Source organism: Myotis yumanensis, unplaced genomic scaffold (assembly GCF_028538775.1).
Source record: "Myotis yumanensis isolate MYYU_CA2020_CCGP unplaced genomic scaffold, mMyoYum1.0.hap1 SCAF_13, whole genome shotgun sequence".
NCBI lineage: Eukaryota > Metazoa > Chordata > Mammalia > Chiroptera > Vespertilionidae > Myotis > Myotis yumanensis.
Genome location: NW_027223764.1, coordinates 27,014,216 through 27,029,516, shown reverse-complemented (window position 1 = coordinate 27,029,516; position 15,301 = coordinate 27,014,216). Strand labels below are relative to the sequence as shown.

Genomic DNA, 15,301 nt, shown 5'->3' with positions numbered 1-15,301 from the left:
GCTTTTCAAATTAGCAACAAGTCGCTTATTTGGAAGGCTGGGGATTAATTTCTCTCAGCCAGCAGGTCACTGGGTTGTCACTAAAGCATGCGACAGCCATTAAGTTGGCAAATATTGAACTATTTGAAGTGCATCTATTTTCTGGTTCAGTACATTTTTTTTGGTTGCATTAAATTCATTAAACTTGACCCAGTCTAAATGCCACAGCACATACTGGATCACACAGACTAGAACAGCAGCAGCCGTAAGAGATAACAAAAGGTAAAGATCAATATGTTTTATCTGTCATAACAAGATTGGAGTTTTTAAGGTTAAAAAGTACTGTGTGACTTGGAAAGTCAAGTTGAATCGGGTTATTTTCTGAAAATTTGAAGAGAGGTTACTTCGTCAGTCAAGTTGCCCTCCAAACTGCGATCCTAGAGACAAGGACATCTATGACCTACAATTCAGGATCATTTAATAACTTGGGAGAGAAACGAGAAAGAAAATTACACTCTGTTATTCACAGTTTGGAAGGACCTTAAAGTTCAGCATTTTGCAAAAATATTGAATCAAGGGCATACTTGAAGATTAAAAACGAGCCTGTAATAATGATTATTCTTTATTTGGAAGCAAAACTTTCAAAAGAATAATAAAGGTTTGGGAACATGAACTGTTACTTTGATTTGACAAAATTTTTTTGGGATTGGTTAGCCCTACTTTTCCTCCATCAAGGGGTAGTCATGGCAACTCAGAAAGGTGACAAAGGTATAAGATCCAAGAAATTTTTATTCTAGCATCGGTTGTAACTATCAACATTATAAAATTGATTTTTTACTCCATATGAATAAATGACAAGTGAAGAACAATTTTCCGGCAATTTCTCTGAACAAAACAGAAAACAAAACAATCAATAACTGAAAATTGTGAAAACAAAAACCTAAAGTACATGTAGATGATAAGAATACAGATACTAAATAGACTTACTGGGATGATGACTTCACAAGTTCTATAAATGTCTAGTCACTATGTTGTCCAACTAAAACTAACGTAACATTGGGTGTCAGCTGTAACTGAAAAATTAAAAGAAAGAATACAGGTACTAAATATGGTTCTTTAAAGCTTCCAGAACACACAGGGCAGAAGCAATGCAGCCATCGAAATTGGAATGAGTGAATCCATCCCCTCCACACACAAGGAGAGGTTTCAGATGAAGAGTCATTTGGCCAGGAGAGTTGGCAGCAGCATTTGTAACCTGGGGGAAAAAAAAGTGTGTGGGGTGTAATTGCAATTGACATTCTGTGCTCTGCTGTGCTATCCTGTCAACACCCACCTGGGGAAGGCTTCTCCATCTGGAGAAATCAAGATGTCTCAAAGGAGCAACAGGAAACAAAACCAAGATCCCCTATGCTTCCCCCTCATCCAAGTGTTTACAGTGACATCCTTACATGTTTGCATTTTCAATTATTTGATAAGATAATCAGAAGTTTGTTGAACTTCAATATTAGTATCTCATGATATGTCCCATTAGTTGAAAGTACAGTGATTTTTTTATAAGAAGGAAATTATATTCACAGAATCATTCACCGATTATCAAGTTGACAAATAAAAATTGAATATATTTATGGTGCACAACTAGATGTTTTGATATGCGTAGACACTGTGAAATAATTACCATAATCAAGCTAATTAGCATATCCATCATCTCACATAGTTACTTTTTTTTTTTTTGGTGGCACACTTTATGATCTATCATCTTAGCAGATTTCACATATACAATACACTATTGTTAACTATAGTCAGATTTGATCTCCAGGACTGTCATCTTATAACTGTAACTATACCCTTTGACCAACATGTCCCCATTTTCCGGCCCACCAACTCCTAGCAATCACCATTCTACTCTGTTTCTATGAGCTTGATTCTTTTAGATCCCACCTATACGTGAAATCATGCCATAGTATTTAGTATTTGCAATTCCAGAGCCAATAATCTTGAAATCAGCAGAAGAGATCGTTGAGTGGCTAAAAGAGAGACACTAGAGGACAGACTTAGGCACTCGGTCAGAGCTTTTATACTCCTGTTTTGGATGGAATTTTAACGAGCCAGATGATTTGATTTGTCAGTGAAGCACTAAGGGAGGAAGAACACTGTTAGGTTTTTATATAAATTAGCAATTTCAGAATGTGACAACTGATAGTCCAGGGACATTTAGTGAAGGGACAAATAACTCTCTGGCTCCTAATAGGCCCCAAGGGTGCCAGCTTATTAATTTTCCTGTAATCATTAATGTTCACAATAATAGTCCCAATATTCAAGACTCAATTCTAATGTGCACAAAGTATTCATTGTTAGCTCTGCTTGAATGTTCACTGATACCAAATGCTTTACATGCACACCCCATTGAATTCACACAGCAACCCTATTAGGTGGTTACACTTATTCTCATTTTATAGATGAGAAAGTTGAGACTCAGAAAGATTGTTGCTTGTCCAAGGACAGAAAGCTAAGAGGTGAAGAAAAAGGAATTCAAACAGTGCAGGCTAAATCTGGAACTCACATTTCTAACACTTTTGGAAATATTTGCATAAAGACTAGATTTAAAATGTCCATACTAGCCCTGGATCATGGTGTCAGTGGTTAGAGCGTGGGCCCACATACTGAAGGATGATGGGTTTGATCCCTGGCCCAGGTCTGGGTGCCTACAGAAGGCAACCAATCTGTGTGTCTCTCTCACATCGATGTTCTTCTCTCTCCCTCCCCCGCTTCAACTCTCTAAAAAACAAGGGGAATAATATCCTCAGGTGAGGATTAACAAAAAAATAAAATAAAATGTCCATTACTACTCAAAGCAATCTATAGATTCACCACAACTCCTATCAAAGTACTAACGGTATATTTCACAGTGTGATAGTATAATTTACAAGAAATATATATTTGGTTATTCAGATGATCAACATATATTTTCCATATATATCGGGTCTTGTCCACTATTCCTGACTCACAGCTCCCCAAACCCTTGGAATTTCTGAAGTGTTGAGAGTGATAAAGTTGCCCCTTGTTATGTTAATGAGGTGACTTTTGGAAAGTCAAAAAATAAAGGATGGGGGCTGGTGCCAGTGGAGCCAATCCTGTGATTAGAGGGTTGGTATTTTCAGTCCTACTAGCCCACCCCCCAACTCCAGGGAGGGGACAGGGGCTGAAGATGGAGTTCAATCATTAGTCTTGTAGGACAAAACTCTTAACCTGTGCAATCTGATGCTACCTTTGGGTAGATATGTCTGAATTGAATTCCTGGATATCCTGCTGGTGTCTGAGAATTGTTTGTTGGTTTGGGGGGACCCCCCTCAATGTTGGAATTGGTACCAATTTAGACCTATTTAGAGAGTCACATAGTTTTGTGCATCTGGAAGATTCATATAAATGACGTAACACATTCATATACGGCAGTGGTTCTCAACCTTGGCTGCACATTAGAATCACCTGGGAATCTTTTTAAAATCCTGATTTCTGGGCCTCATCCTCCGGAAATTCTGTTTCTTTGTTACTAATCTTGTGGCCCACCCATAACAAAGAAACAGAATTTCCGGAGGATGAGGCCCAGAAATCAGGATTTTAAAAAGATTCCCAGGTGATTCTAATGTGCAGCCAAGGTTGAGAACCACTGATATACGGATATATACACACACATGTTTATACACATGTGTCTATGTATAATTTTTAAAACAAAACAAAAATTTGATAGCCACAGCTTTATGGATTCAGAAAATTCATATAAATGGGATAACCCATTTATATGTATTCATAATATATACATATGTGTGTCTATCTATGTATAATTTATACACACACATATAAATCTCCATTTGTGATCAAGTTTTGATACATTCTAGTTGATATCCCTCTATTGATTAGCCATGGCACTATTAAACATCACACAAGTATTAAGGAGGAGGGAGTTTAAGGGGGAAAGTTCTGCCCAGGCGTGAGTTGGTAATTTATCGGTGCTGTGTAATTTCATCTGATGGGTGGTAAATGCCAGAGGCCAGATCACATGACTGGAAAACTGGGCTACTGATTAGCCAGTCTGCATTTGGGATGAAATCAAACTTGCTGCATTTAGGTGGAATCACCCATTTTGCAATTACCCAATGAGGAAAATATGAAAACATGAAGTGTGTGTTGGCAAAGCTCCTTCACCGGAGTGAAGTAGGTAGCCCTGACGTGGAGGAGCGGTAATTGTCAAAGCCACAATCTCTCACAACAAGGCAGCCTTTGGCCATGCTTCCAGCCACAGTGAGGAACCACAGCTCAATGACTGTGTTTACGAGATGTCGGGGCTGAAACCCCTTCGAAATCCAGGTTGGATAAAAAGAACTCTCCCTGCAGAAGCTCATGCTGCGGAAGCATGCTGCGGGGTTGCTAATGTAACATGTCCATAAACGCAGGTGGTGATGGGACTGAACATAAAAATTCAAAGCAGGAAAAGAAGTTTTATTTCTAAACTACTTAAGCCCAACTTCTCTTCACCTGCAGAATAAAATGCAAACTCCTCGGCCCCACCTGGGCAGGCCTTTCATAACCAGAGCTGACCTCCATTCAAGCCTCATCTCTTGCCACTTCACTCACATGTCCCATCTACAGTCAAACTAAGGCTCTTCAAACATATCCTTCTTTGTTCTTCTGTGACTCTGAACAAGCCATTCTGCTTGGGGATGTTGTATTGTCCCCTCCTTTTAGCCAAGTAAATTGCTCATCCTTTAAGAACCAATACAAATGTCACCTGCTTTGAGGTCTTCTTGCTCTTCCAGGCAGGGTAAGTGCCTTTTCAGCATGTTATTTATATCCATTATGTGACTTGCTATTTTGCACTGTAATTATGTCTGTGCCTGTCTTCCTTCCTAGACTGCATGCTCCTAAGCATAGGGACTGTGATGCACTAATCTTTGTATGTAAGGCTGAGATTGGTGGCCAGCCCTTGTTAAGTGTACAATAAATGTTTATTGAGTTAAAAAACACACCCCACATAGAATATTATATATACAGTTGATCAAAAGAAGGTCTTCACAGGGGACCACCTACACAGAAAGTGTTATTCAGAGGCTCCCACAGAGCTGGTAGAAGCTTTAATGGGAGAGAGATTGTACTTAGAAGGCTCTCAATAATGATGAATGGAGGGCTGTCTTCTTGTCTCTTATTGTGAACTGCTTTACATGAAAATCTCTTATGTCACCCATTAAGCTGAACCACACAAACTTCCTGATTCTGTAGGTCAGAAATGGTAAAATATTGTCAGTTTTGTATTGTTTAACTTAATAGTTTTTTGTATCATGACTATTGTGAAAGTTCACACACACAAAAAACTTCCTTTTGTGTGAGAATGAACTTAAAGATGAAAAGAGGGATGCAGACAAGTAGGCTACAGGGTATTTCCAGAAAATGATAGTTGATAATTAGCAAAAAATTCAGTGACACATGTAACAGTGGGCGTTCTTTCTCCTATACCCATGCCGACAGCTAAAGCGTGCCCTTGGACTGTCAGACCTCTCTACTCATAGAGACCAATCTTCTTGGTTTGGTCTATAGAAGGGCTGTATTTTACGCTGACCACTCCCAGTGGGCCATCCAGCCCTTGATTTGGTTACTAGAACCAACCATTCCGAAATATGGCACTAAGTGATGTTCAAGTGGGCGAGGCAAGGATTAAGGTCTCATAAATTCTAATCCTAGATGTGCAATTCACTTGAAGAGAGATCTTGGACAACCTAGGAACAAATCAGGTTCTTAAGGCTGCATCTCCTCATTTGTTATGGATGTAAATTACAGTGCGTTTCATTGAGTCTAAGGCATCATCAATTGGAAGAGGCACTGATATTTTACGTACCAAAGAGAGGAAAACAAATGGTGTCAATGTGATCTAAAGCTGTATTTTATACTTATGAGAACTGTTCTTTTTTAAAAAAAATATGTTTTATTGATTTTTTACAGAGAGGAAGGGAGAGGGATAGAGAGTTAGAAGTATCAGATGAGAGAGAAACATTGATCAGCTGCCTCATGCACCCCCCCACCTCCACTGGGGATTGAGCCCGCAACCAAGGTACATGCCCTTGACTGGAATCGAACCTGGCACCCCTCAGTCCACAGGCTGACGCTCTATCCACTATCCAAACCGGCTAGGGCGAGAACTGTTCTTTTAAACTTATTTACATGTAGGTCTTTTGCAAACATAAAAAGGAAACAGAAGAGGAATACATTGGCCACGCCTTTCCCAAAACCTCTTCACATTCAGAGTTTGACTTCCCCAGGACGCTCTAACTCAGAGTATTTGGTGCCCACGCTCCCCCTCATGCAGCCTGTCCTCCGTGGGGCCCAGAACCCTGGGAGTGCACCATTTCTCACAAGAGGGCTCCACTGAATTGCCCTTTCTGGGGGTTTCTTCAGAGCCACTGACACTTGTTCCGTAAGTTCTGATTGTGCACTTTTTCATCCACAAAAAAGAAAAGTTTTCAGGCAGCAACCGGGATTCACATTCTTTTCTCCTTAAAGAATTCATTAATCGTCCTAGCCAGTTTGGCTCAGTGGATAGAGCGTTGGCCTGCGGTCTGAAGAGTCCCTGGTTTGATTCCAGTCAAGGGCACATGCCCAGGTTGTAGGCTCAATCCCCAGTGGGGGGTGTGCAGGAGGCAGCTGATCAATGATTCTCTCTCATCATTGATGTTTCTGTCTCTCCCTCTCCCTTCCTATCTGAAATCAATAAGAATATTTTTTAAAAAAAATTCATTAATTTAAATATCAAGAGGTTTCTGTGGTGGTCCCACTGTCAGACCAGTAGAATGTGAAAAACAGCAGCCTGGCTGTCTCCTGGTATATACCGCCTGGATGGTGGCATCTTATAATTGATGAAATATGGCAAGTATTAAAAAGGGAAGGGGAGGAGTATGATGAGTACTCTATAGTCAATACATAATAAATCAAAAGATAATGAGTGGTAAGATCCTTCAAGGAGGGCATTTTCTGGTAATAGCATTTGGTGTCAGGATTTCTAAGATCTTTAGATTGCTGGCTTAAACCTTCCATTTTTTTGCAGTTCAACCAAATGAGCAACCTCAGGTGAAACTGACAGAGATAGACTGGTTATCAGAGAATCAATTTGTTCATTTACAAAGGTAAATGTACCGATTCCAGAACCAAGCCTGGTTGCCTTCCCAGACCATTCATTGTAGTAGGTAAATTTCCTCAACTGTGTCATAGATTAGAGGGGTGACACACGTTCGGCAACTCCTGACAGACATCACTAATCAATTGTGGCATTTTTTCCCACTGAGCCCAGAAGTGGCCTCAGCATCCTCCTCACTTCATTGCTTCAGGCAGCCACTACCAGTCAATTGGAGTTGGCACTTGAGAGAAATCCTATAGACCAATCCTGGGTTAGAAGATTGCAGAGCAAACACAAAATTAGAAATAAGGGAATTAAGTATTCTTTGCTGTTGTGTTTTTTTTTTTTTTCCATTAAGCCAGGATAGTCTGATACATTATCTTTCTCCAACCAGAGTCATGTCAATGCAAAGAATTAGGATCACATCAGGAGTCATTTCCTCCAGATGATGCTGAGTAACATTCTAATAACCTCTCCCCAGATCACTGCCCTTCCCCTCCATCGGTTACATCGGGGGCTTTGACTGCCATGTGAAAATAAAAATACAGGTATTCTGGCTACCATAGTTCTACAAAATTGCATACCAAAAATATCAGGGCTTGTGAGAAAAACAGAGTTGGGGCAGATGATTCAAAATGTAGGGAACTTTGAACCAAGCGTTAACAAAAACAACAAACATCATGGTAGAGTGAGGAGCACAGTTAACATTCTCCCAACCTCTGCCTCTAGCTACTAGTACATGCTGCATCCTTTGCAGCCTAACCCCTGGGGCTCCTATTTCCTCCTTTGAGATGTAGGTTCTGGGGGCAGTTGCTTTTAAAAGAGACTATTTTGATCTACATTAAAAATATGATCCAGGATGTAGCCTTCTTCATCAATCTGTTGTTTTAGCAAAGGGGAAATGTCTTTGTGGGGTTTTTTTCATCAGCACTTGCACCTTTGCTGATGAACTTCACATGATGGAAAACCCAGCGGTTCTTAAGGCCACTGAGACAGTCGCTATTTTCACTAAAGGAAGGCATCTCTGGACATTTTCAGGGTTTTTTTTTGTTTTGTTTTGTTTTGTAAGAGCTTCATACTTGCTGAGGCTTTATCTTTGCTGATGAGAAAATTCAACCTGATCACTTGAAAACACAAACATGTGTGAAACCAATATAATTCCTCTATAATACTGATCTATTTCTCATCTGCATTTGAGATCATTCACATTGAAAAGCCAGTGAGCCCAAGGTGTTGTAAAAGACTGCAGGTAATTTTACTGCTTTCTAACATTCCAAGACATTCCCAAGGGTCACTTTAATTAGTCTTGAGTATGCCTGAGTTTTGAAAGCAGATGGAGATGTCCAAGCCATCGCTTGTACTTTTGAGACTCACACAGCATCTTTTTTTAAGAAATTCATTTATTTTTTATCAATTTCAGTGTCTGAGGGTGACTCTTTAAATCCTAATGTCTCTTAGTTGCACACTAGCTTGATTGGCGCAAACTCTGAGTAATAATCTCCTTGCAGTGGCATTTCCCTGCCCGTTGTGCGTGTGAGGTACCGACCGCACTGGCAGTGTGCATAGCTAGGAAGGCTGTGATGGTATGGAGCTGAATCATCCATTTCCTCACTGCCTCTATTCTGCTGCCAGTGTAAACCTGAAACCATGCCATGGAACATAAACAGCAGAAATTGAATATTTGGTTAACTTATTCTTTTATAGCCCCTATGCAGAGCTCGAAGGAAGTGGTTCCCCAAAGTCAATCTATGGCAAGAAGAGAAAAAATAAGGAGAATTATGCGCTTTTTTATAGGGCTAAATGTCTTCTATTTATAAATTTCCTCCGAAGTTATGTCTTCACTATATTTTTTTTGGTTATTCTTTTCATTAAATTCTTGTAGCTGTGTTTTGCTTTTTAAATTCATAACTGCAGAATAAAATGATAGCAATATTATATCAGTGTAGAGAGATTTTACTGGTCCATGAAATAAAAATGCTTCGAACCACTGCACTGGGACAAGGCGCTTGACGTGGCTGAGAGCAAAGTCTTTGTCAGTCTGAGGAGTGTTTTCCATAAAGACAGGGCGTAGGTGGGGCAGCAAAGGCTAGGTTTAAAAACCCATCAGTAAGCTCAGGTAACACTGGACAACCTTAGTTTGGATTTGGTGAGTGAATGAGTAATTTTTAAAAGCAGAATAAAATCTTGTATAAAACTTACTACCCAGAAACATGCACAACCTCTCTTCTGTGCAAATATTAAGGCAGTAATCATAAAAGATGTGGTGAAAATAGGGATTTGGGGGGTAAGACTTAATTAAATGTGGAATAAATACCTACCTTCAAATTCATGTACCTAGAGGGTAAATGTGGCTGTATGGATTCTCTGTAAACATTTCATTCTTACCTTATCCCTGAGGCATCTATCATGTCTGCTTTTGAAAACAAGGATAAATGTAAATAAATGAAGGAGAGGTCAGAATTTATGCTGATGCCAATGGAAATATTTGTTTGCATATTTATAGATGGGGAACTAGTCCAAGCACTTTGAAAAAGATGGGACTTCAATAGATAATTGGATAAAGAAGATGCAGTACATACATACAATGGAATACTACTCAGCCATAAGAAAAGATGAAATACTGCCATTAGTGACAACATGGATGGATCTTGAAATAAGACAGATGAAAAAAGTGAAGAACCATGAGATTTTACTCATACGAGGGCTATAAACTGAAAGCAACAAACAAAAAAAACAAGGCAAACAAACAAAAACTCAGACGCAGAAAACAGTATGGTGGTTACCAGAGAGAAGGGGTATGTGTGGGAGAGGGGAGACAGTAGAGGATAATGGGAGTCAAATATGTAGTGACAGAAGGAGATTTGACTTTGAGTGGTGAACACACATACAATATACAGATGATGTATTATAGAATTTTATTAACCAAGGTCAGTTCAATAAACTTAATAAAATTTTTAAAAATTTAAAAAAGAAAAAGATGGGACTTCACTATTACATCAATAGTGAAAAATACTATCTACCCCTAAGGAAATTTCCATGGTACAAGAAAGGAAGACCTGAGAAATGAAAGTTGAATATAAATTTTTTTTTAAGAGTACAAAATGTTTTCTATTGGCTAAATTAAAAATGTAATGTTCCTATTTTTTTCTTTTATTGTTAAAAAATCTCTCTGGAATTTGATGCAAATGCAATAAAAGGTTGCTGATCCCTCTTCACTTAACTCACCGCATTGCATACGGTAAGAGATATTGGATGTTTAAAAGCCTTCATGAGAAAGCTATGAGGATTGTGTCTTATTCATTTTTGTATTCCCAGCATATTAATGCTGAATAAATGTTTGCTCAAAGAATGTGTTCATATGGGCCAAAACAACAACAACCACAACACAACTTCAAACTTTTGAAAGTTTCAAATTCTCAGTGTTCAAATGGTCTTTAAATGCAGTGGAATTTTTTTCTTTATGAAAATAATTTACTTTGGTTTCTCAGTCTCTAAATTTTTCTTTTTCTTTCTGAATTGCCAAGTTTATCACACGTGACACCTCACCATTTTAACCCAGTTCTTTTAGTGCACTGTCCTGGGGATAACTAGTGTATTCTAGACCCATAACCCTTGCTCTGACACTTATGTCATCACCCCTGGAAAGCTGAATTCTCTGCCTGTAGCTCACCTTTTGTAGACTGCAGGCAAAAGCACCAGGAATATTGGAATCACCCTGAATTTCAAATAGGAAGTGAAGATAGTTTCTTACTCAGATAGTTCACCCTCATCTCATAAAATGCCATTGTAAAGAATACATTGAAAAGTGTGTAAAATACAATTAAATGAATGTGTATGTGTGTCTATGTATATGTATGATAAGATATACAGATGTTTGTCCTTATTTCAAAAAATGGGGAGGCCACAGTGATTTGGAAATCATACACACACACACACACACACACACATATATATCAGGGGTCCTCAAACTACAGCCCGCAGGCTACATGCAAATACAAATATTGTATTTGTTCCTGTTTTGTTTTTTTACTTCAAAATAAGATATGTGCAGTGTGCATAGGAATTTGTTCATAGTTTTTTTAAAACTATAATCTGGCCCTCCAATGATCTGAGGGACAGTGAACTGGCCCCCTGTTTAAAAAGTTTGAGGACCCCTGATATATATATACACACACATATACATGGTATAGAGCTGAATCATCCATTTCCTCACTGCCTCTATTCTGCTGCCAGTGTAAACCTGAAACCATGCCATAGCACATAAACAGCAGAAATTGAATATTTGGTTAACTTATTAGGAAAAGTGATAATAAGAATTATTTATTAACCATACATTGCTTATTATGAAGATAAGTGATATTCAAAGCTTGGATAATAATGATAAATTGGGGGTATTGATTTTTACCATTTAATCTATTTTAGGTATTTTTCCTTAAAAATATTGTACATCTTTTGGCCACTGGTATTTGAGACTCTCAGTCCTATATTATGTTACAGTACTTAATATTCATAAAAAGCTTTCTCAACACATGGGTGTTTTCCTGCAGAGATGGTACATTTTTAATTGGTTCCTATGTGTTATGTTCATCATCTCATTTTGCCTCTGTTCTACTCATCTCTCCAGTGTTCAATTATATTTAATGGTGATTTCATAAACTCATTTCTTTGTTGTGCGTTAGGGAAAGGTTTGCTTGTATTGTGGGTTCCTGGCTACAGAGAGAGCTCTGTCTCTGATACTATGAAGAGCTGCTATAAAATTACTATTGGTTGGAATATCCGAGGTGTGAAGAAAGCGATGTGGTTTGGTCAATTCTCAGTGGAGCTTTTCACTTTATTGGTGTTTGTCTATTCTATTTGAATAAACCATTGGGTAGACGCAGGCTGAATGTGCCACAAATCATTTATATGATCCATGTAGCAGCTTTAGTGGGCTTGAACTGCAAAACACATACTTTGCTGAAATTGTATATTCAGTTGCCTAAGTCTATATTGAATCCGTTTAGATCTAGTCTATCTTTTAAACATTGGAGCAGTCTATTTTGATGAGGATTTGTTCAGGACAAGCACACAATAAAGAAAGAGATACTGTTTCCTTTAGTGCCGTTGCAGTAATAATGGACAAAACAATAGTTGTATTACATTTCCCTGTAGGGTTTTTAATTTAATAGAAAATAGCTCAGTCCTTCAGCAAGTTTTAGTATACTCACTCATTAGCCCCTCAAATATCTGTTGTGTTCCCAATAGTTGCCGAGCACTGTGTAAGGTGCGACCAGTCCCCAGCCACAAGGTGATTTAACAGACTGGAATCCTTTTGTTTCCATCTAAATGTAAGTGTTGCATAACAGTCTCTCAAAGAACCTAACTGTTTGGGATCCTAAGATGCAGAGGGCAAAATATGCTTTTGATTGTGAGTCTAGAAATAATCCCGAATTCATCTTTCCTACTCAACTGAGCCTAACACGCCTTTCCCCATTTAATAGCTGCTTAATTTCCCACTAATTCTACCTTTCTTCATCCCTTCTCCCGTTCCCTTTCTCTTCTTGACGACCCAGAAGCATGGTCATTGTTTCTTCCTGGTTCTCATTCACGTTGAACGAACCTAACAGCTTTTTCTTTGGGATGTGCAATTATGGCAGAAAGATTGCAACCATTTTGATCTTCAGGTTTAGAAACAACCTTCCTTCTACTTTTAATACTAGGAAATAAAAGGGTCAATGCATGTGCGCCTCAGAGAGACAATAATGGAGGATACAAAACAAGTGGTTTTAAGTCAGCTTAACTGAGGGGTAATTTATAATACAGTAAAATTCACCCTATGTGTACTGTTCCATAAGTTTTGCCAAAGTACACAGTTGTGTTAACTACCACTATAAGCAACATAGAGAACATTTCCATCAACACCCCTGCCCTTCCCACAAATTCCCCTTGCCTCTTTGTAATTAATTCTCTTCTCCCAATCACAGCTCCTGGCAACCACGGATCAGTTTTCTGTCCCTATTCCAGAAAGCCATATAAATAGAATAATACAATACGTCGTCTTTGAGTCTGGCTTCTTTCACTTAGATAATGCTTCTGAGATTCACTCCTGCTATTACTAGTTCGTTTCATTTTATCATCGAGTAGTTTTCCTTTATGGATGTACAATAGTCTGTTCATTTACCAGGGGATGAATATTCAGGTTATTTCCAGTTTGGGGCAATTATTAATAAAGCTGCTGTGAACATTTGCAAATAGAACTTTATGTGGATATGGGTCTTTATTTCTCTTGGGTAAATACCTCAGAGGAGGGTGGCTGGATCATATGGTAAGTGTATATTTAATTTTTTAATAAACTACAAAACTCTTTCCCCAAGGGGCTCTGCCATGTGACAATTTCAGTGACGTGTGACAATTTCAGTTGCTATACATCCTCACCGGTATTTGGTATCTTTGTAGTCTTTAATTTGAGCTATTCCAGTAGGTATGTTGTGGTATCTCATTGTAGTTTTAATTTACAATTTCCTAAAATCCAAGGATGGTCAACGTTTTTACAGCCATCTACATCTTTTCTTTATTTTGTGTTAAAATACACATAACATCAAACTTTCCATTACTAATAGCCACTGGCAAAGACTTATCTGCTTTCTGTCTCCATAAATTTGCCTATTCTGGATATTTCATGTAAATGGAATCATTCAAGAAACCAGCCTTTGTGTCTGGTTTCTTTCACTTAGCATAATGTTTTCAAGGTTCATCCATGTCATAGCATATATCAGTACTTCACTGCTTTTGTTGTTGTTGTTCTTCAAATGTTTAATATGTGCATTTCTATATAATTTCCCATGGGTCTTGTTATTAGACATATGTTGAACACACTTCCCATATAATGATTGATTCTTAAAAACTGAGGTTAATTCCTTTCTTTTTAAGGGTGATTAATATTCCATTTCATGGATATACCACATTTTATTTATCCCTTCATCAGTTGATGGACAAATAGTTTTTTTCTACCTTTGGCTATTGTGAATAGTGCTGCTATAAATATTTGTGTACACATTTTTTGGTTGAACACATGTTTTCAATGCTTTTGGGTATATATCTAGGAGTATAATAGCTTGGTAATGTTGTAATTCTGTAACTTATTGAGAAACTGTCAAACTGTTTACTACAGTGTCTGAATCATTTTATATTTCCACCAAGGTACAGGTATTCCAATTTCTTCGCATCCTCAACTGCACTTGTTCTTTTCTTTCTTCTTTTTATTTTAGTGATAGCTATCCTAGTGGGTGTGAAATGATAGCTCATTGTGGTTTTAATTTGAAGTTTCCTAATGCTTAATGACATAGGACATCTTTTTGTGTGCTTGTTGACCATTTGCACCTCTTCTTTGGAGAAATGTCTATTCAAGTCCTTTGCCCATTTAAAAAATGTTAAATATGCTGCACACCTGAAACCAATATAAAATAATATTGAAAGTAAAATGTAATTGAAAAATAAAAATGAAAATAAAAATATAAAGTACTCTTTCAAATATTTTGCCCATTTTTAATGATTGGGCCATTTTTTTCTTACTACTGATTTGTGAGAGTTCTTTATATATTCTTGATACCAGTCTTTTATCAGATATACGTTTTTGCAAACATTTTTTCTAAGTCTGTGGCTTATCTTTTCATTTGCTGAACAATGTCTTTCCAAAACATTGTTTTTAATTTTAATCAAGCCCAATTGATCAATTATTTTATGGCCTGTGTTTTTTTTGTGTCCTATGTAAGAAATGTTTGCCAAACCCACGAGCACGAAGAGTTTCTCCTATGTTTTCATCTGGAGGATTTATAGTTTAAGGTTTCCCATTTAGGCCTATGATCCATGTTTAGTTAATTTTTGTATATTGTGTGCAACATGGGCTTTTGAATCTCAAGTGACACGTTCCAATTTCTATTTTGTCCCTTACTAGCTGCATAATGTTAAGCAGAACATTCAACATGAACCCCAGTTTCCTCACTTAAAGCAAAGATAGCAATATTTACTTCCTAACATGTCAGAATTGTTGTGAGGATCAAATGAAAAAAAGCATAAAAGTGTTTTCTAAACTCAAAGTATACATGTTAACTATTATTATTTCTAACTGACAGCAGCAAAAGTGATAGTATGAGAATGTGTCATACTTGGGAGAAAGCCAGAACTCAA

At 37.8% G+C, this 15,301-nt stretch overlaps 1 protein-coding gene across 1 annotated transcript in view; it reads right to left on the bottom strand.

Moving 5' to 3' along the window:
• Positions 1-619: 619 nt before the first annotated feature.
• The window catches only part of RNLS (renalase, FAD dependent amine oxidase), a 221,223-nt gene continuing 206,541 nt past the window's right edge, over positions 620-15,301 (bottom strand). The window contains exon 7 of the mRNA XM_070431897.1: positions 620-1,234. Within this exon, the coding sequence (XP_070287998.1) occupies positions 1,082-1,234 (153 nt within the window). The 3' untranslated portion in view covers positions 620-1,081. The remainder of the gene's footprint in view (positions 1,235-15,301) is intronic.